Below are 27,174 nucleotides of genomic sequence, written 5' to 3' on the forward strand. Positions count from 1 at the left end.
TGCTTTATGAATTATCATTTTCATACACAGATTTTCAACTGGACTGGTAAGCATTATATCTAAGTAATTTTACACTTGCTGAAATCACTTTTTAATGTTTTTTTTCTACTTTCTTACTTGTTTTTCACATTCAATTACATTTTAACATAATTCACATCACACGACTCAAACATGTCCTTACACTGATTTTTACACTGATACTTTTTACTGTGACTGACATCACCGGCTTTGTGTCAGTATCTTTCTGCGCTGTGGGCTTTTTTTTTATGCTGACTGATAGTTTTTGCAGTGTTTTGAGGGCAGGTTTGGGTAGACCACAGCAATTACAGAAGTCCTGTCTGGTGAGAACAGAAGCACAAACAAGTCTTGAGGATATCTTGAGAAAGAAACTAGTCACTGGATGTGCGTGCGTGCGTGCGTGCGCGTGTGTGTGTGTGTGCACGTGTGTGCGTGCATGCATGCATGTTAAGTACATGCTTGCACATGCGATCGTACCCACACATGAGCACGCATGGTTGCGTTTTCCCCAGGTAGATGAATGCTGACTGAAGCCATCATTATCCCCCACGCCCCCTCCTCCTTTTTCTCAACTCTTGTTCCTCATCCCCCCTCTCCCTGACTCTGCCCCCCTCCCCCTTCCGCTCCCAACCTCCAACATCACATGAAAACAACCCTGCAAACAACAACAACAAAAACAACACCCCCTCCCCCCCAAACCCCCAAAAACCCCAAATTACCAAAATCTGCAGAATTTCAGGTTCACAGTTCTTCTCTAGAGCCAGGGTCAAAGGGGTGTTCCCACCGAGGTCGTACGCCTTGACGCAGGCCCCCTGGCTGATCAGGAACTTGAGGCCCCTTAGTCCCCGGGACGGGGAGTTGGAGCCGCGACCGTGGCTGAAAGAGGGGCCCGTGGCTGACACCATGTGGAACACGGGGCTCCACCGGGCTGTGAGCAACGCACCACAGGGACCACCACACAGGTGGTCAACACTTCCGCTATATAATGATGATAATGATAACAATAATAATAATGGACATTTATATATATATAGAGCCTTTTTAAAAAAAAAAAAAAAAAAAAAAAACCCAGAAATACTGCTCACAAAGTGCTTTACATTTCATTACCCCTCTCCATCCACACCCCTCCATAACCCCCACCCCCACCACACCCCTCTTTCACACACACACACATACACAGAGAAACATGTGCCAGAACACACTTGCACAGCTGATCATTGGAAACCACCCAACCACGCCACCCTCCTTATATTCAGTTTCAGTTTCTCAAGGAGGTGTCACTGCGTTCAGATGAATCCATCTATGCTACGCCACATCTGCTAGGAATCAACACGTTTAGTCAGGCCTTCAGGGAAAATGAAATAAAATGATGTGGAATCAGATAAGATAAATAAATTGATTTTTTTTAAATTAATAAATGAAGACCAACACACAGGTGGTGAACAGTTTGGCAATGTTCACAAGCCCTCAGTACTCACTGAAAAAATGTGAAAACTGTTCTCACATGAACTGGTCATCATCTTCAGAGAAGACAAACACTTGAACACAGATGCTACACTTGACTTCACTATATTTTTCAGCCGAGTCAAATAATTTGAAACATAAAATCGAAGAATCTCTTCCGAATGGGTATTCTTCTTCTTTTTCTTCTGCGTTCGTGGGCTTCAGCTCCCACGTTCACTCGTATATACGCGAGTGGGCTTTTTACGTGTATGACCGTTTTTACCCCGCCATATAGGCAGCCATGCTCCGCTTTCGGGGGTGTGCATGCTGGGTGTGTTCTTGTTTCCATAACCCATCAAACACTGACATGGATTACAGGATCTTTAACATGCGTATTTGATCTTATGCTTGCGTATACACACAAAGGGGGTTCAGGCACTGGCAGGTCTGCACATATGTTGACCTGGGAGATCGTAAAAATCTCCACCCTTCACCCACCAGGCGCCGTCACCATGATTCAAACCCGGGACCCTCAGATCTAAAGTCCAACGCTTTAACCATTCGACTATGGCGCCCGTCGAATGGGTATTCAGTTTCAGTTTCTCAAGAGAAGGTGTCACTGTTTTTGGACAAATCCATATACGCTACACCACATCTGCTAGGCAGAATCCTGACCAGCAGCATAACACAACACACTTATACAGGACATGAGTACATGCATATATATTTGTGTACCAATCTGAGTGATTTATTCTTCACAATTTTGCCATGGGGGGGTTCTTTTCAGTGTGCCAAGTGCATGCCGTATATGGGACCTCATTGTCTCATATGTTCTTCAATTAGACATCAATCCACATATTGTGATTTTACACACACACACACACACACACACACACACACACACAGATCCATGTAGAAAGGAGCAAGAACCTAGAATAAAGTTAACTGTAAACTTAATTAAATCAAATGTCCAACAGGACTACGAAGCAAATGTCTGAAGTTTTTTACAGCAGTGCAAAATTATCAACGACATCTTCAAACCATTTTTCTGAAAATCTAGGTAAAAAGGGCCGTAAGGCCTCGTTTCATACAAATGAATGGACACTCAGTTTGATTTTCCTGTCAAAGGGCGGAAAAACCTCACGGGGCAACAAACCTATCTGCCAAATCCAGTTCAAGGGAGAGCAAACCCTTATGCTAACTCCAATTCAAGGTGAACAAACCCATCTACTGACTGTTTCCCCCTGGTATGTGCTTGAGGGAGAGAAAGGACTGTTGGCACTTGTTGACTCATTGTGTAAACAAAGTGAGTATGTTTTAACCGGTGTTCGGTTGTCTGTGTGTGTGTGTGTCCGTATGTCTCTGTGTGTGTGTGTGTGTCTGTGTGTCCGTGGTAAACTTTAACATTGACATTTTCTCTGCAAATACTTTGTCAGTTGACACCAAATTAGGCATAAAAATAGGCAAAAATTCAGTTCTTTCCAGTCATCTTGTTTAAAACAATATTGCACCTCTGGGATGGGCACAAAAAAAATAAAAAAAGAAGCCTAATTATATGCAAACTGCATTTACTGTTATATTTTTATTTTTTGTATTCTCTAAACTTGGCACTTTGACCTCTTATTCTGACACAACAACAAGAGGAGTCATTATTATCATTTTTTGTTCAAACAGGAACTTCTTTTGCTAAGCATGGAATTTTTATTTATTTTGCAAACGTTTTGGATGCAGATAGGGGACTTAATTTATCACAAGTGAGTCTTGAAGGCCTTGCCTCTCTTGTTTATCTATTAAGCAGACTTTAGGATGAATTTTGCAGAATGGTTAAGATGTTTATCTGCCAATACAATGTCAGTGAGGGTCTCAGTTTGAATCCTGGTCTTGTCCCTTTCTTCCAAGTTTGACTGGAAAATCAAACTGAGCTCCATTTAAAATCACATTATGTGGATACATGTTAAACTGGAAAACACACACACTCACAAGCACACAGAGAGAGAGAAAGTGAGAAAGAGAGAGAGAGGGAGAGAGAGGGAGAGAGAGAGACACACACACACACACACACACAAAAGCACGGATGCATGCACGCACGCACGCACACACCCGCACACACACACACACACACACACACACACACACACACACAAAAGCATGGATGCATACACAGTCACACCTTCCACCCTTCCCTTTCCCTTCCTCTTGTAGACACACACACACACACACACACACACACACACACACACACACACACACACACACATCACACACACACACACACACACATCACGCACGCACACACACACACACACACACACACACACACACACACACACACACATGATACAAAGAAAATGCAAAAACCTTGTGAGAAGATGGCATAGTCACTTGCACTGTTTTCATCTGTTGCACGTTCTCCAAAGGCTCTCCACATTGGTCTGTTCGTGCCATTTACATCGCTCTTGGCAACATGAATCAGATTCTGGATGAAGGTGAAGGCATTCTCCCATCTTGAAGCCTCTTTTTCTGCGTAGTGTTCGCCGGAAAAGAACTGTGTACAACACACAACAACAGTGTGTGTGTGTGTGTGTGTGTGTGTGTGTGTTTGTGTGTGTCTGTCCATCTGTGTGTTTTCATCTTCACTTTACTTAAGGCTGGTGCAAAAACAACACACTCTAGCTGACCAGTCATCTCTCTTTGATTCAAGTGTAAAATTTGGGCTGCTCAACCCAGGCAGGTCTACACATGTGTTGACCTAGGAGATCAGAAAAATCTCCACCCTTTATCCACCAGGCGCCATTACCAAGATTCGAACCCCGGACCCTCAGATTGAAAGTCCAGCGTTTTAAGGACTCAGCTTTTGCAGCCAAGTGGTGACAGTGTGAATGACAAGGTTACACAGTACATAATAAACATGTAAGTAAATGAAATAATGCACAGTTTCATTTACTATCTGCACAGAAAAGCACCAATTTTAAAAACGACATAAACTGTACAAACTGTAGTGAGAACATTGCAGACCTGGAGGAAACTGGCGAAGTGGTTCTGTGCAGCGTGCCCAATGATGCTGCACAGAGTTAAGAAAGAGGAAGAAAAAATATGGAGCAGGAGGAGAAGATGGAGGAGGAGGAGGAGGAGGAGAAGAAGAAGAAGAAGAAGGGGGAGAAAAAGAAGAAGAAAAAAGCAATGTGTATGTACCTTTGCAAGAAGCAGAGATGCCAACCCCTGTCGAGTTTTTGTAGGAACAAACAGGAAATATGGCAGCAGGGTTCGAATTTAACTCTTTTTTTTTTTTTTAGTGCCAGTTGGGCACTCTGGACAAAACATGTGAGTGCCCAATTGTGGTTTTGGGTGCCAGCATAATAAAATGAAATAAAATCTTTGACTGAGTTATAATTTGCATTTGTGTTGATGTTTGGAAAACCGCATTCAAAATGTCCACATGCCTGAACCCATGGGCCTCTTCTTATAACACTGAAGATGGGAAACATCGGTCGTTGCTAACGCGCCATGAACGTCAACATCCAATCGCGAACGCACAAAGATGCTGCTCCGCGAAGCGAGCTGCAGCAGACAACACTTCACATTTCAATCGACCGCGTTCGAGCTTGCTTTCTTGGTGTGTCTTTTAAATAATTTTCTTTCGCTTCTATCAATTCTGGAGTGCCAACTGGGCATTCTCGACAGGGCACCTGCAAAATTCGAACCCTGGGTACGAACATTTTGAATTTGGTAGGAACACTCGGACTCCCAACCACATCAGCAAACGTACATTTTATCTTCAAGGCATACAAACATTTGATTCAGCCACGTTCTCTCTTGTTCGGGCAAAAACAATTAAGCTGACTGGTCCACTCAATGCTGTTTCAATGTAAACACGCATTAGCTAAGCATCATCACGTGAGACCAAGGTTAGTAGTAACTGCCCTGGCCTCGTGATCGATAGGTCTAGAGCGTCTGGGTAATGTAACAACAGGAAAGCATGTGACCATGCTATATAGTCGAAAATGAAATCATCGGAACAATTTTGACATTGGCCTACCGTCAGAACAAACTACAATCGAGCGCAACAAAATACAGCAAAATCATAACAGTTGGCATCTCTGCAGAAGACAGCTGACGAAATCTTACACTGCCTGTGGAGTAGGTCAGACAGGCCGTCAACAGAGGTGTCCTGCCGGCCTTGTCGAAGGTCTGCGCTGTCTGCAGCAGTTCCTTGGTCCACTGCCTCTTCTCTCCCTTCACCGTCCACTGCTCGCAGCGCCAAACAGATACAAGCCTGTATGCCACTGTGATCGAGGGTGTGTGTGTGTGTGTGTGTGTGTGTGTGTGTGTGTGAGTGTGTATGTCTGTGTGTCTGTATTGACTACAACTTTCACAAAAAATGTTCAATATATTCTTCCACCTCTGTCACCTTGCCTGTGTCCTAGTGAGTTATGTTATATATCTGTTTAATCATGAATCAAAATGAAATATGCTTAAACTGATTCTCATATGTCCATTTATCTATTTTACCCTTTCATTTCCACAACTATTAGTTATTTTTGCAAAATAATTACCAACCTCTACAAAGAAAAACAAAAAACAAATTACAAAAATTTAAATCATGCTCAAAAGTATGTAAAAGTATGTTTTTTCTTGAAGAAAATGAATTGTGAATATTATAATTATCTCAGTTCAATATTGACAAGAAAATATTTTGGAACAAAAAAGAAGAAAATTCAAGTTTATTCATTTTATGGGTGGAAATGGTGCTTAAATATTAGCAAGTGTATCAAACCCAAGAACTAAGTGCAATTATGTTGTTTCCTCCACTATCGTGTTATTTTAAACATCAATACTATACATAAACAATTATATACACTCCCTCCCCCCACACACACACCCTTCCACCTTAACACCCACAAACACTATCAGTCAATATCAGAACACAATTGCTCACTGTAAACAATATTTTCGCATGAATATTTTCGCATGAAGCTTTCATCCGGAGGGTTTCATAGTAAATGAAAACCCCAAAATGAAGGTTTGAAGCTAAAATATTGAGGTTGTTTTTCTATTCCCACTTCCTGTTGTTGTACCTTTTAAGAAGCAATCATCATCAAGATAATGAGAATCACTTCAGATGATCAACAACATTACTTTCGTTTTCTATCACCTTTTTTTGTAGTTGCTATTGTTGACGTTGTGCAGAAAATCAAGGCTTAAAAAAATGAAAATTATATATATATATATATATGGTCAAACAAAGGTTCATTTTACCCTTTCTGGAATCAGTAGACAGTTCAGACTAGAACGCTAACTGAACCAGGCAAAAATTAACCAAACCACAACAGCAGTGTTGTTACGAGAATCACTCGTACCTGGTCTGCATGGGAAGTAATGATGGAACAAACAAACTTGCACCTGGAATAGAATTAGTAAAAATATATACATATAAATAAATTTTTTTAAAACACCATGTTCCAAACAGGTAACCAACCGTTTTCGTGAGGAAGGTGATGACGTCGTTGGGGTTCCCTCGCAGGTCGTCCAACAGTCTTTCTGCCACTACATGAAGCAGAGTGTTCGGCGCAGTGTTGGCGTCTTTCGCCAGGTTGAGGAAAATGGGGCTGCCTCTCTCAACCAGGTACTGGCCCAGCTTTGTGTTCCCCTGTCAGTTTGCACACACTGTTTGGTCAGGACTGAAGAAAAGTGTGGTGTGGTGTGGTGTGGTGCGGTGTAGTGTAGTGTGGTGCGGTGTGGTGTTGTGTGATGAGGTTTGGCCTGATGTGGTGTGGTGTGGTGAGGTGGTGCGTCACGGTGCGACGGTGTGGTGTGGTGTGGTGTGGCACGGAATGGCACACACACACATGAGATGCTACACACACACACGAACACAGACACTTACATCAGATAACACACACACTCACACAAATCACACACAACATAAACACACACTCACTTGTCAAATACAACACACATACACACATACACACACACAGACACACACACATCATGAACACACAACACACACACAAACACATGATCACATGAGACACAACACACACAATCACACACATCACATACTACACACACACAGATTACACACACACAATCATATGAGACACATCATGCACACAACACACACACACACACACACACACACTACACACAACACACACACACACACAACACACACACATCAGACACTACACACAACACACACACACACACACACACACACACTACACACAACACACACACACACAACACACACACACCACGCACACACACACACACATCAGACACTACACACATACATACACACACACCAGACACTACACTGACACACACAAACACACACACACATACACATATACACACTCACATCACATATTACACTACACACACACACACACACACACATCAGATACTGCACACACATGCATTCACACACATGCATGCACGCACACACACACACACACACACACACACACACGCGCGCGCGCGCATTAGACACTACACACACACACACACACACAGACCTGTGCCAGAGCCAGCATAGCGGCGGTATATCCATCGTCGTTGCACTGAGTGACGTCACATCCCTTCTCCACCAGCAATTTGCTGACCTGCATCACCACCTTGATCGCCTCCTCGTCCACCACCTGTCAATCATCACCACCACCCCCACCTCTTTAACTCTTTCACCAACACATAGCAGCTTAACTCTTTCACTGCAAAGTTTCTGTGTGAAAAACAAATATTTAAAAGAAACGTTGCTCTCAGTCACAGGCTTTGGTTCATGTCAGAACAACACAATGGACTGTACACTTCAAACTCTTTGCTGCCCCATCATCTGCATTGCTATTACTCCCACGCCACTCATTTGCATTCCCCCATACATGGCCATACCCGGGTTCGTCCGTAACAGTTCCAGCGTCAACAGTCCACAGGGAACCGTCAATGTTATGTCGCCAGAGGAGACCCTGCACTGCTGCTGAGTCACTTCGGTGGTGTTCAGTGGTGCCTGTTCTGATTCAACGTACTAAGGACACCACCTACTGAGCCCCCTACTAATGACAATAATGGCTTAATCGCAGAGCCAGACTGGCAAAGGTTAGTCATTGTTCTGTTGGCCGGAAGCTGGCTGCAGCTGTTGAGCATTGTTACAATGTGAAAAATGGTCCACATGACCCCTCGGTGTCGCCTATGGTGGTGCACTGTCTAGTCAACTGAAGTCGTCTATGGCAGTGAAAGAGTTGACGGGACAGTGCATTGCCATCGGCGACTTTTGACGACATCGAGGAGTCATACCATTTCAGTGATATGAAATCACGTGCTTCTGTGACAGATACAGTCAATATTTTGTTGCTGCCATGTGTATGGAATTCCAGCCCATATAATGTTGGTGCTGTGTGTCTGGAAATCCAGCTAATATTATGTCAGTGCTGTATACACATATAAGATCCAGTAATCCGTGTCAGTGTTCAAAGGGCTATGGAAACAAGAACATACTAAGTATGCAGGGCCCTGAAAATGGAGAATGGCTGCCATCAAGACATGGTACAAAATGGTCATACAAAATGGTCATACATGTTAATGCCCACTTGTGCATGCATACAAGTTAACATGATAGCTGCAGCCAACGAGTGCAGAAGAAGTAGATAAAACAGGTGAAAATTCATTCAACAGTTTTCATTTAAACCCCAGCATTTTGCTACGCACACACACACACACACACACATATGCACACATATACATATAAACACTCACACACATGCACGGATTCACGTACACTTCCTATACATACCCTCTGAAAAGATGAAAAATTCACACAAGCACCCACACATATATACACACGGACTACACAAAACTGAATTCGCAAGACACATTCATAAAAACAACACAAAAAGGGACAAAAAAAATGCATAGAACATACAACAAAACCAACAATCAAATGTACAACATGACCATCTAACGAACAATACGAGGAATGTACAACAACAACACACAAAGAACAGACTGACACAAACCAAGCAAATGTGAAAAAAACAACAACAAAAACTGGGCCATCGATAACAGAAGGACAAACTTTTGACACAGTAATGTTCGTTCACAATTTTCAAAACACTCACTGGTTTCCTGAAAAACTTCACTTCATGCTTCATATAGGAGTCTTCCTTGTAAATGATGGTGTCTGCCAAATGGTGCAACTGAAAACAGAAAGACAGGCATCTCTGTTTTCATGTGCAGTCTGCAAAACAAGGCGCCATGAACAGAGCATGACACAGAGTGAGACCAAAATAACAACGGCAACAAAAAAAATAAATAATAACAACATATTGTATTTATATGGCATAAACTCACTGTATAACAGGCTCTAAGCATCTAAAATGAAAAAAAAAAAACATATGCAACAGTGCATTATACTACATACAAACACATGAGGACTTGGAAGTAAAAAACAAATCAATATTCACCAATACTAAAAATCGTAGATACGAACAATCGTAGAAAAAAAGGCACAAAATATCCCCTGCACACGCATGTACACACACACGCGCGCACACAGCAAACACCAGCACACAAGCATGCACACTACAGGATACTCCAACAGAGGGGGGACACAAGGGGAGTACAGAGGATGGGAGGAGACAAAGGACAATGCTTCATCACATCCAAAGGCCATTTTGAACAGGTGGGTTTTTAGTTTTGTTTTGAAAGAGGACAGAGTTAGTGAGTGCCGGAGATCCAGAGGAAGAGAATTCCAGACAGAAAGTGCTTGATACTGAACTGCTCTTTGACTAAATGTCTTTGAAGAGACTTTGGGGACTCACAGCTTATCTCCAGAAGACCAGAGAGAACAGGATGGAGTGTAAATATGAAGAACAGAAGGTAACTAAGGTGGTAGAGAACCTTCGAAGTGGCGATAAGCCAATATGCCAATTTAGAACTGGATTCTGTACTGGATGCGCAACCACTGAAGCTGACGCAAGAGAGGGGTAATATGATACTTTTTTTTACTTTTTGAAAACGACTCTGGCAGCATTGTTCAAGATTGTGTACATACGAGTGAACACAGGAGTTGCAGCCCACAAACGCAGAAGAAGAAGAACAAGAGAGGCAAGGCCTTCAAGACTCACTTGTGACTGAGAGTAAAACACACAAGCTTTTTATGTATTGAGTATAATTTCAAAATGTAATGTTTAAGATGAGAAAGATCAGTTTAAAGCAAATTAAGTCCCCTAGCGTTAATTACAGAGTAATTTCCCTTTTTTACTATCTGCACCAAAACGTTTGCAAAATAAATAAAACTTCCATGCTTAGCAAAAGAAGTTCCTGTTTAAACAAAAAATGATAATAATGACTGCTCTTGTTGTTGGTTCAGAATATCAGATCAAAGTGCCAAGTTTAGAGAATACAAAAAATATAAATATAACAGTATGTGCAGTTTGCATATAATTAGGCTTCTTTTTTTATTTTTTTGTGCCCATCCCAGAGGTGCAATATTGTTTTAAACAAGATGACTGGAAAGAACTGAATTTTTTTCTATTTTTATGCCTAATTTGGTGTCAACTGACAAAGTATTTGCAGAGAAAATGTCAATGTTAAAGTTTACCACGGACACACAGACACACACACACACACAGACCACCGAACACCGGGTTAAAACATAGACTCACTTTGTTTACACAAGTGAGTCAAAAATTATCTTTTCGGCCTTCACGGTGCTGCAGTGTATAAGGCGCATCCCCCAGATTTAAAGAAAAAATATTATTTTGATCTAGTATAAAGGGCACACATCCGATGAGCCACATCTGCCGTAACGTGAAAGCCATTTAGTCTCTGCTAACAGTGGATGTTGTTTTCCAATTAGTGATGTCATCTTCAGAAAACTGGATCAAAATCTATCTTGTTTTCGTCTGCTTGATGACTCGGCAAAGTAACAGAGCCATTTGTCTGCTCTGTTATCTGCTGCTTTCTATTTTTTACACTTTTTTTTCAATACAATTTTACAGACTTCAGTCGAATTTACACTATTGTAAAGCGCAAGCTTATTAACATGAGGAGTCTTATCACTGAGTTGCCACGAAATTTTGGTCAAGAGGAGCAAACAGATAGACCTGGTTTGCATCAGACCGACATGGTAGAGTATATGACACTGAATGTTCAATCAGAATCCAGTCTGCAAGCCCTGCTTTTCAGTCCCGTCCACCATTTTGCTTTGTGTTCTGCTTTCAAAAAAAGATCAATTCACTTCCGATTTCTCTACTTTCACACCGTAAATTTATCCCGAGTTCAGACACTGCCCTTTTTTTATGGCCTAAGGTTGAACTGCAATCACATTCAACTGAAATTATGTCTAATATCAATCTGATTCAATAGTAAGTACGAACCATGTCAAATCAAACAGTGGTATGACAAGTACTGCTGTTCAGCACAATCGTGAGCGTTCATTGCGAGCAACAATGTTGTCATACTGGTCATGGTTGTCAGAAATTAGTTTTCAGGCACAAACAGGGTGTATACAGCTGACAAAATGCAAGGGTCAGATTTGAGTTTAAAAAAAAAAAAAAATTTTTAATTTTTAAAACAGTAGTACCTCACAGTAAAAAAATTTTTTTTTTTTTTTTTTAATGACTGGGTGGTGCACGGTGCACATGCTTACTGGAGTGTCACCGTTGTTGTTGACGATGGTGCAGTCTGCCCCCTTCCCCTCGATCAGGTAACGGATCTGCTCGATCAGATCCTCGTCCTTCTCACTGGAGCAGGCGATGAACAGCAGTGTCTCACCTGAGAACCGAACAGAAGTGGTGACCATCTGGGTGGTGAACAGCACAGTTTTATGGCTTGAGCAAATGCATTCTCCCGCAACCAAGCCCCCCCCCCCCCCACCCCACCCCCCCCAACTTTTTTTTTTCTCACTGTTTGTATGAACACACGCTTGAAAACATGTTCAATTATTCACATTCGTAGCACTGGTAACTTTTTTCTGTTTTTTTTTTGTTTTTTTTCTTTTTGTTTTTTGCATGCTGAACAAACGCAGACTCCAAATAAACGTTCACAAATACACATTTTCCAGTCGCCATAGTGAAGTGGTTAGAATCACAAACCTATCAACAGGGGGACAAAGGTTCCAGCCCCATCAGAGGTATGTGGGCTCCTACCATGTTTGAGAGTGTTACAGGCGGAAATGGGAAGACTGACACCACACAATACATCATCTACTTCATGGACATATCTTTTGGGGTGCTGCTCAAAATTTCCTGACCAACACTGCAGGTGTCTGTATCTCTCAGGCCTGGTTGACAGCCAGGTGTACAGCCTTGTCCAGTGGTCCCAAACCTAAATGGACCCCCTATAGCATCATCGTCATTACCCTTATCGTATCTAATTACAGAGAGAAAAAAACAAAGCAAAAAGAGGCAAGGCCTTAAAGACTCACTTGTGACACGGGCTTTATCCAGTCAAGGAATCATGAGAAAAAAAAAAGAGATTTTTTTTTTATCTTTAAAATGGGTTCTGTATTAAATATCAATAAGCTTTGGAGAAAAAAAAAATAATAATAAAAATATATTTACCATTTAAATCATGTTGTTGTTTTTTATATCTCTATTATTTTTTAAGAAATTCTTTTAATTTGGCAGTAAAGGAGATGTTGACATCGCCTCAGACACACAGCAACATGTAGCTGTTTTCTGCACAAACCAGTCTACAATAGGCTGACCAAAACGATCAATTCAATTTTTCTTTTATGCTCATTCAAGTTAATTCAGTATCCACTTCAGAATGCTCATATGTAGTAAACACGTCGACGGTGTAGTTAGTGTCAATGTATGTGTTAGTGGCAATGTATGTGTTCTGTCCAGAATTGGTATTTCTTTTCTTTTAATTGCGAAAAGAAAAACAATGTCATACCGTCTTCTTACCAAACATAGCCTATGTTCTGGTAAATGGGAAGTGGGATTACAGATTTTTCGGATTCAGAACAAGCCTCAACAAAATAAACCGTTAAGGACCCAGAAATACAGCTTAATTAAGACGACGTACAACCTATTACTGGTATGACTGAAATATTTTTTTCCTCCTATGTATAATCCAAATTTGGAATTGGCAGAGACAAAGTATTTCCAGAGAAAATGAATCAGTAGAAATTTACCACGGACGCACACACAAAAACACACACACACAAAATGAAAATTTGTTAAAGTTTAACACACACACACACACACACACACACACACACACACAGAGTCAACCGAACACCGGTTTATAACAGACTCACTTTGTTTACACAAGTGAGGTAAAATTGTACCAAATTCTGGGGGCACCAAAGAAAAAAAAGATAAAAAATTAAAATAATATCTCAGCGACTGACCATCCTCGTTGGGGAAGTTGACGTCCACTCTGTCATCCTCCAGCAGCAGACTGACCACGCCCTGATGACCCTTCAGGTACGCCACAGACAGAGGCGTGGTCTGAGGGACACAGTTTCAGTTTCTTAAAGAGACATCACCGCATTCGGACAAATCACTGCCTTCGGACAAATTCATTTACACTACTCCACATCTCCTAAGCAGATGCCTGACCAGCAGCATGCGGAGGTTGTGTATTTCTGTGTGTGTGCATGCTCTGTGTGTGTGTGTGTGTGTGTGTGTGTGCGTGAATGTATCTGTGTAGTGTGCATGTGCCTGTGTGTGCATGTGTGTGAGTGTGTGACTGCATGTGTATATGTGGGTGTATGTATGTGTGTGTGTAAGTGTGTGTGTGTGTGTGTGTGTGTGTGTGTGGTGTTTTACAAACAGTCGTCACACAGACTCTGCGCTGAATTTCATTTTCACAGTGAAGCAGGGGAAGTAAGAAGTGCTTAGCTGCAGAACAAGGTGAATGACATCCCACAGAGACACTCGGACATCGAGCCACACATCAGCAAACGGGCACAGATGCTGTTTGACCGAGATGCAATTAGATTCCGCCACATTCTCTCTTGTTCGGGCAAACAATCAAGTTGATTGGACCACTCAATGCTGTTTCAATGTAAACATGCACATGATTAGCTGAGCATCATCACGTGAGACCAAGGTTAGTAGTGACTGCCCTAGCCTTGTGATCGGTAAGTCCAGAGCATCTGGGTAATGTTATGACAGGAAAGCAAGTGACTATGTTATGCAGTTGAAAATGAACTCGTTGATGTTGGTGTAACGTTAGGAACAAACTGCGATCGAGCCTGACAAAATATGGCGAAATCGTAATATCAGTTCGGTTCAGTTACTCAAGGAGGTGTCACTGTGTTCAGACAAATCCATATACACTACACCGCATCTGCCAAGCAGATGCCTGACCAGCAGCGTAACCCAACGCGCCTAGTCAGGCCTTGAGGAAAGGAAAAAAAGAAAAGGCATAAACAAATAAATGGATACATCAATGAATCAATTAATAACTAACTAAATAAATAAATGTGAGCAGATAGATAATGAAATAAAAATAAAATGCGGAGAAAAAAGAATTAAAAAAAAAATCAAATAAATAAAATTTAGAAAAACATATAAATAGATAAATGAATTTTTTTAAATAATACTAAATAGATGAATAAAACAGATAAAAAGATGAATAAATAAATAGAGAGATAAATGAATAAATAAATACCATAAAATAAATAAACAAATAAACTGATAAATAAAATAAAAACATATAATTTAGCATCTCTGATTCTGCCACCTTCCTTCCCCCGTCCACTCACAGTCCAGTCATTGCTGACGGCAGGGTCGGCGCCAGACTCCAGCAACAGTTTGACAGCGAAGTACCAGCCGTAGGCGGCCGCATAGTGCAGCGGGGTGTTGCCTGAAGTGTCCTTGCGGTTGGGCCAGGCCCCCAGGTGCAACAGGTAGGACATCACGTGCGTGGAGCCGTTCATGGCTGCGTGCATCAACGCCGTGCGGCCCACACGATCTGCCAGGCACAGACAAACCGAGTCGTATCATAAGAAAAATTAATATGTTATGAATATATACATATATAAAAACATTCAATCTTGAAATAAAGAAAAACAACAACCAGTGTCCCTCTCTCGTCAATCGCGGCATGCATCAACGTCGTGTGGCCCATGCGATCTGACAGGCACAGACATACAGACAGACACTGGCAAATCAAGTCCAATAATAAGAACAAGAGAGGCAAGGCCTTCAAGACTCACTTGTGATACACTTTAAAAAAAAAATCCAAGCTTTTTATGTATTGAGTATAATTTCAAAATGTAATGTTTAAGATGAGAAAGATCAGTTTAAAGCAAATTAACTCCCCTAGCATTAATTACAGAGTAATTTCCCTTCTTTACTATCTGCACCAAAACGTTTGCAAAATAAATAAAACTTCCATGCTTAGCAAAAGAAGTTCCTGTTTGAACAAAAAATGATAATAATGACTGCTCTTGTTGTTGGGTCAGAATATCAGATCAAAGTGCCAAGTTTAGAGAATACAAAAAATATAAATATAACAGTAAATGCAGTTTGCATATAATTAGGCTTCATTTTCTATTTTTTTTGTGCCCATCCCAGAGGTGCAATATTGTTTTAAAGAAGATGACTGGAAAGAACTGAATTTTTCCTATTTTTATGCATAATTTGGTGTCAACTGACAAAGTATTTGCAGAGAAAATGTCAATGTTAAAGTTTACCACGGACACACAGACACACACACACACACAGAGACACACACAGACAACCGAACACCGGGTTAAAACATAGACTCACTCTGTATACACAAGTGAGTCAAAAAATGATGTTATAAATATCTTTAAAATAATTTTTTTTTTTTAAACCCATTCAAATTTAAGAAAGCAGAAAAAACAACCAGTATCCCTCTCAGGTCCATGGCCGCGTGCATCAACGCGATGTGGCCCATGCAATCTGACAGGACTCAGACAAACCAAATTGAATGATAAGAAAAGTTAATATGTTATATACATATATATATAGATATATATATATATATATATAACGAAAATTCAATTTTACAATGAAGAAAAACAATAACCAATGGCCCTCTCAGATCCAGCTGATTTCTCAGTGCATAAAATAACAACAACAAAAAAAGTATTTCTTCTCTTTTTTTTGTCTTTATCAAGAGGTCCTCCAGGTCTGTCGATTATGTGTCAAAGCCTGGGTCTCTGCAAATGGTTAAATTTTTTTTTTTTTTTTTTTTTTTTAAAATAAAACGTACACATACAAAAGCTAATAACAAAAAAACCAAAAGAACTCCGCTGACCTCTGAACTCCACCACAGCACCAGCCTGCACCAGACACCTGACGATGTCCAGGTGACCGGCACCGGCAGCGAACATGAGGGGCGTGACCGACAGGTCGTTGAGGGAAGTCTTCACATCCACGTTGGCCCCTCGCTTCACCAGCTGTTTCACAATGTCCTGCACACAGTGTCACCTTGTGTGTGTGGGTGTCATGCTCAGAGATGCCGACCTCTGTCAAGTGTTTGTTGTTGGAACAATCGGAGAAATGTGGTAGGAACATTTTGAATCTGGTAGGAACACAAGCCACATCAGCAAACGTACATTTTATCTACACACACACACACACACCCAACACACACACACACACCCAACACACACACACACACACATACCCAACACACACACACACCCAACACACACACACACACACACACACACCCAACACACACACACACCCAACACACACACACACACACACAAACACATACACACACACTCCTGTACACACACAAACACACACCTGTACACACACACCTGTACACACACACACACACACACACACACCCAACACACACACACACCCAACACACACACACACCCAACACACACACACACACAAACACATACACACACACTCCTGTACACACACAAACACACACCTGTACACACACACCTGTACACACACACACACAAACACACACACTGACCAGGTGACCACCCTGACAGGCCAGATGGAGCGGACTGAGCGACTTCTTGTTGGCGCGGTTCACTCCTCCGTTCGCCTTACCCTCCGTGGGGTCCACAAACCGTGCCTTGCCTGCCAAGCCATTTATCTCTTTATTTCTTTTATCATTCATATCTATATACAGCACCCAATAATAACAAACGAAGGCTTGCCTATAACAGCACAGTAACCCCTTCTCAGATGGGAGCTCTCTGCAATTTACAATAACATAAACAAATTTAAGAACAAGTGACTTAAAAGTATCTACAAAACATCAACACAGGCAGTATCACAGTCTCCTATCACATAACACAGAGATCAAAAGTCTAATCGCTTTACTTATACATAGGGCCAAACTTTCAGTAAGAGACTATTTAATATATGAGATGAAACAATCATTGACTGAGAACTATAATGGTAGAAACAAATCTGTAACACTGTTTTTAATTAACTGATATGGATACTTATATAGTGGTTAATTGACTGATCTGGATACTTATATAGTGGTTAATGGACTGATATGGATACTTATATAGTGGTTAACTGACTGATATGGATACTTATATAGTGGTTAATGGACTGATATGGATACTTATATTGTGGTTAACTGACTGATATGGATACTTATATAGTGGTTAATGGACTGAAATGGATACTTATATAGTGGTTGACTGAAATGGATACTTATATAATGGTAAATTGACTGATACAGATACTTATATAGTGGTTGACTGAAATGGATACTTATATAATGGTTAATTGACTGATATGGATACTTATATAATGGTTAACAGACTGATATGGATACTTACATGGTGGTTAACTGACTGATATGGATACTTATATAGTGGTTGACTGATATGGATACTTATATAGTGGTTGACTGATATGGATACTTATATAGTGGTTAATTGACTGATATGGATACTTATATAGTGGTTAATTGACTGATATGGATACTCATACAGTGGCTATCCTTGGTCAGAGAACTAAGCTCAAAGCGCTTTATAAACACTAAGTCACATGCACAACAGGCTGCCTACCTGGGTAGAGCCGACTGAGAATGCCTCCAGGTGCTAATCACTCATTTCCCACATCATTCAGTCAGGCTTCAGTCACACACATGTACACAAATGTCTCTACCCAGTTTATGTGTGATGTCTTCTGTGCAGTCATTTCATTGTTTCATGCAGTTTCTGTCTGTCTGTCTTGTCTGTCTGTGTGTGGGTGACAACTCTGTTTTCAGCGATGTAAGAGTAGAAATTTGTATACACCCTGCATAAATTAAGTTCCTTCATATCCAAATGACCTAAAACAAATGTTAAATACAGATGATTTTTTTTTCAAAGCTCTCATCAGTTTTCATCAGAAACAGGGACATAACATCACAGTTATCTGGAAGAAACAGGGGCATCACAAGACAGTGGCCGATGGGCACAAAAGCCGAGTGGTTTAAGCGTTGGACTTTCAATCTGAGGATCCAAGGTTCAAATCTCAGTCACAGCGCCTGGTGGGTAAAGGGTGGAGAGTTTTCCAATCTCCCAGGTCAACAGATGTGCAGACATGCTAGTGCCTAAACCCCCTTCATGAGAATATGCATGCAAAAGATCAAATACCCATGTTAAAGATCCCATAATCAATGTGAGGGTTCGGTGGGTCATGGAAATAAAGACATACCCAACATGCACCCCCCCCCCTCCCCATGAAACGGAGTATATTTGCCTACAGGGCAGGGGAAAAATGGTCATACACATAAACCCCCACTCGTGTATATGAATGAACGTAGGAGTCGCAGCCCACGAGTGAAGAAGAAGAAGAAGCATAAGCATGCAAATCTTATACACGCGTTAAAGATCGTGTAATCCACATCAGTGTTCGGTGGGTTACGGAAACAAGAACATACCCAACATGCACCACCACCCCACCACCCCAACCTCAAAACGGAGTATTGTCACGTTTTTTAGTTGATTGAGTTATGGAGTATAATGACTTACAAGTTATATCTGTTCTTTTTTTCTTTTTCTTTTTTTTAGATTCTAAATTGACATAAAGAATTTATATACAAAATAAAATGGTGGTCGACCCAAGAAAGTACGGGTAAAAAAAAAAAATTTTTTTACATGGAGTATGACTGCCTGAGGGAAAAAACAGCCATATACATAAACCCCTACTAATGTATATGACTGAATGTGAGAGTCACAGCCCTCGAACGAAGAAGAAGACATGACAGGAGCCCAGAACTCACTGTCAGAAAACAGGTCCAGAAGGATCTCCGCATTCCGGGTGCGGCCAGCATGAATGGCGTAATGCAGAGCGGTCTCCCCATTCGTGTCCGAATCAAAGGGGTTGGCTCCCCTGTGAATGTGAACAACAACAACAATATATATATATATATATGAATAAAACCATCTTTGCATTCACATATCTCACAGAGAAACTTACTCTTCCTACAATTCATCTTTACTCAGATGGTGATTTTATTGGCAATTCTATTTGTTGATACTTACAATCATTATGAAAACTTGCCAAGCGCTCAAAAGAACAGCGGAAATGGTGATCAGCTCGTTCTACCCCACAAGACGGGCGCAATAGCCGAGTGGTTAAAGCGTTGGACTGTCAGTCTGAGGGTCCCGGGTTCGAATCACGGTGACGGAGCCTGGTGGGTAAAGGGTGGAGATTTTTATGATCTCCCAGGTCAACATATGTGCAGACCTGCTAGTGCCTGAACCCCCTTCGTGTGTATATGCAAGCAGAAGATCAAATACGCATGTTAAAGATCCTGTAATCCATGTCAGCGTTCGGTGGGTTATGGAAACAAGAACATAGCCAGCATGCACACCCCCGAAAACGGAGTATGGCTGCCTACACGGCGGGGTAAAAACGGTCATACACGTAAAAGCCCACTCGTGTGCATACGAGTGAACGCAGAAGAAGAAGAAGAAGTTCTACCCCACAGCTACATGCCTGCTACAACTCCCCTGTACCAGCACTACATGAGACCACTGCAGGAGAAAAAAAAATTGAGTGGTTTACTAGACTGGCGAAAATCATTGGAAAATTGTGGATTTAATCGGTCAATGAAAGCTTCATTTTCATGCTTTTGAAATGCATAAATGGTTCAGTTTAGGATGTCAGTATCAGTATCAGTAGCTCAAGGAGGCGTCACTGCGTTCGGTCAAATCCATATACGCTACACCGCATCTGCCAAGCAGATGCCTGACCAGCAGCGTAACCCAACGCGCTTAGTCAGGCCTTGAGAAAAAAATAATAAAAAAGAAAGAAAGAAAGAAAAGAAAAGAAAAATAAATAATAAAATAAAATAATATAAATAATAATAATAATAAATAAAATAAAATAAAATAAATAAATAAATAAAATAATAGATAAATACATAAAAATACTACTACTAATGATAATATTTAAAAGGCGCAAAATCTTGATTAAGTCAACTCTAGGCGCGTGCGCGCGCACACACACACACACACACACACACACACACAAAGATAAATAAGCAAATGTACCAAACAAGAATAAACGAAAATTTGAATAGTGTGTTCATATGAGAATACTCATACCTGGTCCGCAGGCGAAGTAATCATGGTACGAGTTACCTTGCACTTGGAGTAGAATGAGTTAAGAGCTACAACATCATGAAAATGGTTGCCACCAATCTGTGTCTCAAGAGAGTGTCTTGTATTATTCAGTTCACTTCACTGCAGTAAACTACAGCATACTGATCAGCACATTCCACACACCCCCCCCCCCCCCAACCCCTTCCTCACCCTCCCACTCACCTACAGTGCCATCACAACCACAACACACTGCACGCACATACCTTGCACACATGCGAACCCAAAAATATCACCGTTAGTAAAATGGAGAAAAAAAAATTGGAAACAAATGTTCAGATTGTTCAGGAACACACTTTGTTCTTACAGATGTGATGCTGTGTCGGTGTACACACACACACACACACACACACACACACACACACACACACACACACACACACACAACACTATTCTGCCCAAGCCTTTTACCTTGAGCTGCCTGCCCCTGCCCAAGTAATTTTTACCTAAGTGATGACGTGAGAGGGTATGGTCAGAAAAATGCTCATAAAATCTTTAAATATGGTGGATTTTGATCAAATTTGGCATTTTTATTAAAAAAAAATAACTGTAGTTTAGTACTGAAGTCTTTAAAGGCAGGAAATTTATAAGTAGTCATGACAAATCATTGCTAAAAGAAAAGAAAACAAAAAACACCCATGCATACAACATGCTTTTTCGCACAATACATCACAACAGATCTAAAGAAAACACGCACTGTCTGAATCATTCACCACTTCTTCACCTTCCACTGTACTCAGTTCGATGAAATTATCGCTATTTTCCTCCTCTACTTCTTTTTCCGATTCATCATTCTCCTCCTCACTGTAAGAGTTCATCATGATTTTGTTGACAGCCTCGTCCAAAGTCAATTTTCATTGAAAACTCATCTTTTCTGGCTTCAAAATCATGCACACGAAACTTGAATTTCCCTTTGTTCGAATTCTTCCGGTTTGGTTTCAAGAAGAGTTTGTTTTGTTTTTTGTTTGTTTTTTGTTTGTTTGTTGTTGTTTTTTGCTGCCCCATCATCTGCACTGTTTCAATGGCACTACTCCCACGCCGCTCATTTAGATTCCCCATACACAACCACACCCGGGTTCATCCGTCACAGTTCCAGCGTCAGCAGTCCACAGGGAACTATCAATGTTAGGTCGCCAGGAGGCCACACACCAGAGGAGACCCTGCACTGCTGCTGAGTCACTTCGGTGGTGTTCAGTGGTGCCTGTTCTGATTTAACGTACTTAGGACACCACCTACTAAGCCCCCTACTAACGACAATAATGGCTTAGTCATGGAGCCAGACTCCCAGAGTGGAGACCGCCACCACGTCCCCCAAACAACAGCCCCCCCATGAATCTGTCGACACTGAAGACATTGACAGGACTCACCCCAAGCACAGAAGTGGAGGGGTATCGAAACAGGTCACCATGAGAGCAGAAGAGTTTCTTCCCTTTAATCGCAACCAAAACTGAAAGTAGACCAGATGAACAACAAAACTACGTCCGCGGGCGACAGCCCCCTCACAGACACACACATCCCACACACACACACCCACCCAATACACACAATACACACTCACCTGTCCAACAGCAACTGCAGTGGGGCAGGGGAGGAGCACCCAGCTGCGATGTGAATGGGTCGCCTCCCCTTGAAGTCGCTCATCAAGAAGTTGGGGTCAGAGGTCAGCACCTTCTGCAGGACATCGGCATTGGGATTGCTGGCCGCCGCATGGATCATGGTGAACTGCCCGCACCATGACAACAGCACGTTAAAGATCCTGTAATTCATGTCAGCATTCTGTGGGTTATGGAAACAAGAACAAACCCAGCATGCACACCACCCCCCCCCCACCAAAATGGAGTATGGCTGCCTACAATGCAGGGTAAATAAACGAAACAGTTGTACAACTAAAATGTTCATGTCTGTCTTCGGTGGGTTATGGAAACAAAAACATACCCAGCATGCACACCTCCAAAAAATGGAGTATGGCTGCCTACAATGCTGGGTAAAATAACGAAACGGTCATACATGTAAAAGGTTACGTCTGTCTGTCTATGCGTATGTGTGCGTTCATGAAATCTGATTGAATAACACAGGAAATGAATGATAAGCGCCCAATGGCAGCTGTCAGTTGGCTCTACCCAAGTAGGCAGCCTGTTGTGCAAATGACCCCGTGTTTGTAAAGCGCTTAAAGCTTGGTCTCTGATCGAGGATAGGAGCTATATATGTATCCATATCATCATCATCATCATCAACATGATTTAACTCTTTCACCGCCAAGTTTCTATGTCGTCTTCTTGTTCGTGAGCTGCGACTCCCATGTTCACTTGTACAGTGCACAAGTGGGCTTTTGCATGTATAACCGTTTTTACCCCCAAAATGTAGGCAGTCATACTCTGTATCTGGACAGGATGAAGCGGGTGGAGGTTGCATGCTGGGTATGTTCTTGTTTCTATAACCCACAAAAATGGGTGCTTACAAGAATGACCATTTTTCCCCTACAGAAGGTAGCCATACTCCATTTTCTAGTGGGGGTCAGGGGGAGGCGGAGAGTTTGTGGGGAGAGTTTATGCCTAGCCCCGAGTCCCCACCTCCAAGAGAGGACTTGCCACTCCCCCTTATTCCTGCCTCCCGCTGGGACACCTTGGGAGGCAACACTCGTACCCCTTTCCCCCTGGTCCCCTTCATGACAGTTTTAATGGGATGAGCATCGCCTTCGCAATCAGCATCCAAAGACGCATGACGGCAGTCCCTATCGGAGGAAACCATGAGCTCCGAGCCTGGGAGAGTCTCTTGCCGAGTCTCAATCCCAGCATCATGGTTTCTGCCGTCATGGGATGACGGACAAGGCATGGTAACTGCACTTAGGCACCTAGCGAAAGATCCCATCCTTAACAGCGAAAGGAAAGACAAGATCAACTGAGAGGTAGAAAATAAAGTATGATTCGAGGGGGCAGAGTCGAATCGAGTACACAAAAGGTAAAATACAATAAAATCAAGCCACATGCAACAAAATAAGGCCAAATAAACACACTTAATAGCCAAAAAAAAAGCCGTTACACGAGACAGAGCTTAAACCTGACAAGATGGCGTCCAGAGCCTTGGCCAAAGGATTGATTCAGTGCTCATAGCTTTTAGAGGCATTTGATTGGCTAAGAGCGGACCGGGCAAGATGGGTCATCTTTTCACTGTTAGCCACGCGAAATTTGGCCAAGCAGAGCAAACTGATAGGCCTAGTTTGCATCAGTTTGACAGTCCTTTTAACATGACCCCTCAATGTTGACTAAAGTTGCATACGGTGTAGAGAGATTTAATGAGTTAAAATCCCATGGTATTCTGTCCACTTCAGGCAGAGGTCTGTAAAAAAAATTTTAAAAGGAAAGAAACAAAACCTCAATCACTCACAGGGTCCAACTTGAGTAGGAAAAAGACAACAATTTCATGCTCATGCATAAGAGTATAAAACCAACCAACCAAACAAACAAAACTGATAATTCAGAAGACAGAGGAAGGCAAAGATCACAAAGGCATTTCTGGTGATACCATTGCCAGCGCTCCTTGGAAAGAGAAGCAGCAACATTAGAAACACCAAAATACCCCTTTCATGCCAGCCGCCGTGGTGAAGTGGTTAGCATCGCTGACTGACAGCTGGGAGGACGCGGGTTCGAATCCCAGCGGAGGTGAGTTTTTCAGCCCGTATCCAGCTCCTACCAAGAGTTGAGTGTGCTGTGGGCTTAAATGGGGAGACTGGGACCACACAGTCGAGTGTCATCCACTTCAAGGATGCGTCTTTGGGTGTATTGCTCTAATTACCTGACCAAAACTGCAAGTGTCTGTATCTCTCAGGCCTGGTTAACACCGGAATATCATTATGACAGGAAGCATAGAGTACAGCCTTGTCACGCAGTCCCAAACCAAAATGGACCTCCATAGCAATATCATCATCCTCATCGTTATCCTCCTCCTCCTTCATCATCATCAATATAAACAAAACAGTCTCAAAGTCTGTGGCCTTTCATGCCCTGCTCTCATGGTGACCTCAGTTTTGATACACCTCCATTTGCTTGGGGTGAGTTTTCATGTTTTGTTATCCAGGGAAGAGAAACTACACACACACACACACACACACACACACACACACACACACTCACACATGCATGCATGCATGCGTGCATGCACGTACATATATATGTGCACACACACACGCCAAGAAAGGATGCTCTCTTCATTCCCTGATATCCATGTGCATTCAAACTTGACTGTTGTCTTCCTACAAGCCTACATTATTGCTGTCCATAGCTACAGACAAAAACAAAGGTTACAACAATGTTTGATCTCTAAAAAAAATAAAATTAAAAAAAAAAAAGAAAGAAATCTGGGTCACTCACTCCTTTGAGGTTCCTTATGCGCAGATCCATACTGGATGGTGGAACACTGGGCACCTCAGAGACGTCCTTGGCAACAAGAACCTGTAATGGACAAGTGCATGTGTCCCAAACAAGACCCTGTTATGGACAAGTGCATGTATCCAAAAAAAGACCCTGTAATGGGCATGTGCATGTATCCCACTAAACAATAACAAAACTGTCCTGCTCGAGACCAACAACAACAGAACCATCCCACCAGAGACAGTTTCACTTTCACTTTCTCAAGGAGGCGCCACCGCATTCGGACAAATCCATACATGCTACACCACATCTGCTAGGCAGATGCCTGACCAGCAGCGTAACCCAACGCACTTAGTCAGGCCCTGAGTGCATGCACACATATTTGTGTATGTATCAGAGTGGATTTCTACTGCAGAACTTTGCCAGACAACACCACTCTCGTTGCCATGGGTTCTTTCTCAGTGCGCCAAGTGCGTGCTGCACACAGTACCTCAGTTTATTATCTCATCCGAATGACATGATGCTCAGCCTGATTTTCCAGTCAAACTTTGGAGAACAGGCGAGAGCAGGATTCCAACCCAGACCCTCACAGACGCTTCGTTGACAGAAAAGCAAAGCCTTAATTTTAGCCCGATCTCCCAATCGAGCCACATAATTTTGCGACCTGTTTGAAGACATAATTGGACACAAAACAGAAACGCCAAAGAACGGATAGACAGATTGAAAATGCGAAAACAAAACTTAGCCGTATGAAGTGCACAGGAACAGATGTCGAGATGGCTGCCGGAAAAAGAGGGCACTAGCCAGGGGGACAAAGGGGAGGTTACCTACTTCCGGGAGGTTATCGGCCGTAGTACTTTCGTTTTCTCCACATAGGCGGATAGTAGTTTGCACAGGACAGGAATGTCAGACCCCTGCCGGAGTCTGCACTAGTTGGGTCACGGTTAAGTATGTGTAATTGAAAGCGTTTTAACCATTCTGCCACCTTCCTCCTACAAAACCATCCCATCACAGACAGTTCAGTTCAGTCCAGTTACTCTAGGAGGCGTCACTGCGTTCAGACAAATCCATACATGCCACACCACATCTGCTAAGCAGATGTCTGACCAGTAGCATAACCAAACGTGCTTAGTCAGACCTTGAAGGAAAAAAAAAAGCATAAACAAATAAACGGATACATTTTAAAATCAATGAATACATAATTCAACCAAAAAAATAAAGTAAGCAGACAGATAATGAAATAAAATGAGGGAAAAAAACAACAACAAATAAACAAACAAATAAATGAATAAATAAAATTAAATATCCTTTTTTTCAAAGACAATGACAATAGATAAGTAAATAAACAAATCACCAAATAATTGTAAATAAACATACAGACACGCACATACAACACACACACACACATGCACACACACACACACACACACACACACATACTGGTGAAATACACCAACAGACATCTGCATATGGAGTGATGGCCTAGAGGTAACGCATCCACCTAGGAAGCAAGAGAATCTGAGCGCACACGTTCAAATCCCAGCACGGTCGCTGGTATTTTCTCCCCCTCCACTAGATCTTGAGTGGTGGTCTGAACACTAGTCATTTGGACAAGACGATAAACCGACGTCCTGTGTGCAGCATGCACTTAGCGCATGTAAAAGAACACACAGTAACAAAAGGGTTGTACCTGGCAAAATTCTGTAGAAAAATCCACTTCGATAGGAAAACAGGCAGGAAAAAGACAAAAAATACCAAAAAATGGGTGGC

The 27,174-nt window shown here is 41.9% G+C and overlaps 1 protein-coding gene across 1 annotated transcript in view; it reads right to left on the reverse strand.

Annotated features, from left to right (window-relative positions):
- The window catches only part of LOC143295161 (uncharacterized), a 121,240-nt gene that overhangs the window by 72,984 nt on the left and 21,082 nt on the right, over positions 1 to 27,174 (reverse strand). Inside the window, exons 14-27 of the mRNA XM_076606735.1 lie at positions 25,405 to 25,485; positions 22,596 to 22,759; positions 19,654 to 19,763; positions 17,392 to 17,501; positions 16,705 to 16,861; positions 15,182 to 15,390; positions 13,820 to 13,919; positions 12,110 to 12,234; positions 9,576 to 9,653; positions 7,983 to 8,105; positions 6,938 to 7,108; positions 5,587 to 5,706; positions 3,820 to 4,006; positions 738 to 946 (exon numbers count right to left, since the gene is read on the reverse strand). Of these exons, the coding sequence (XP_076462850.1) occupies positions 738 to 946; positions 3,820 to 4,006; positions 5,587 to 5,706; positions 6,938 to 7,108; positions 7,983 to 8,105; positions 9,576 to 9,653; positions 12,110 to 12,234; positions 13,820 to 13,919; positions 15,182 to 15,390; positions 16,705 to 16,861; positions 17,392 to 17,501; positions 19,654 to 19,763; positions 22,596 to 22,759; positions 25,405 to 25,485 (1,944 nt within the window). The remainder of the gene's footprint in view (positions 1 to 737; positions 947 to 3,819; positions 4,007 to 5,586; positions 5,707 to 6,937; positions 7,109 to 7,982; positions 8,106 to 9,575; positions 9,654 to 12,109; positions 12,235 to 13,819; positions 13,920 to 15,181; positions 15,391 to 16,704; positions 16,862 to 17,391; positions 17,502 to 19,653; positions 19,764 to 22,595; positions 22,760 to 25,404; positions 25,486 to 27,174) is intronic.

The sequence above is a fragment of the Babylonia areolata genome, chromosome 20 (genome assembly GCF_041734735.1).
Source record: "Babylonia areolata isolate BAREFJ2019XMU chromosome 20, ASM4173473v1, whole genome shotgun sequence".
Taxonomy (NCBI): domain Eukaryota; kingdom Metazoa; phylum Mollusca; class Gastropoda; order Neogastropoda; family Buccinidae; genus Babylonia; species Babylonia areolata.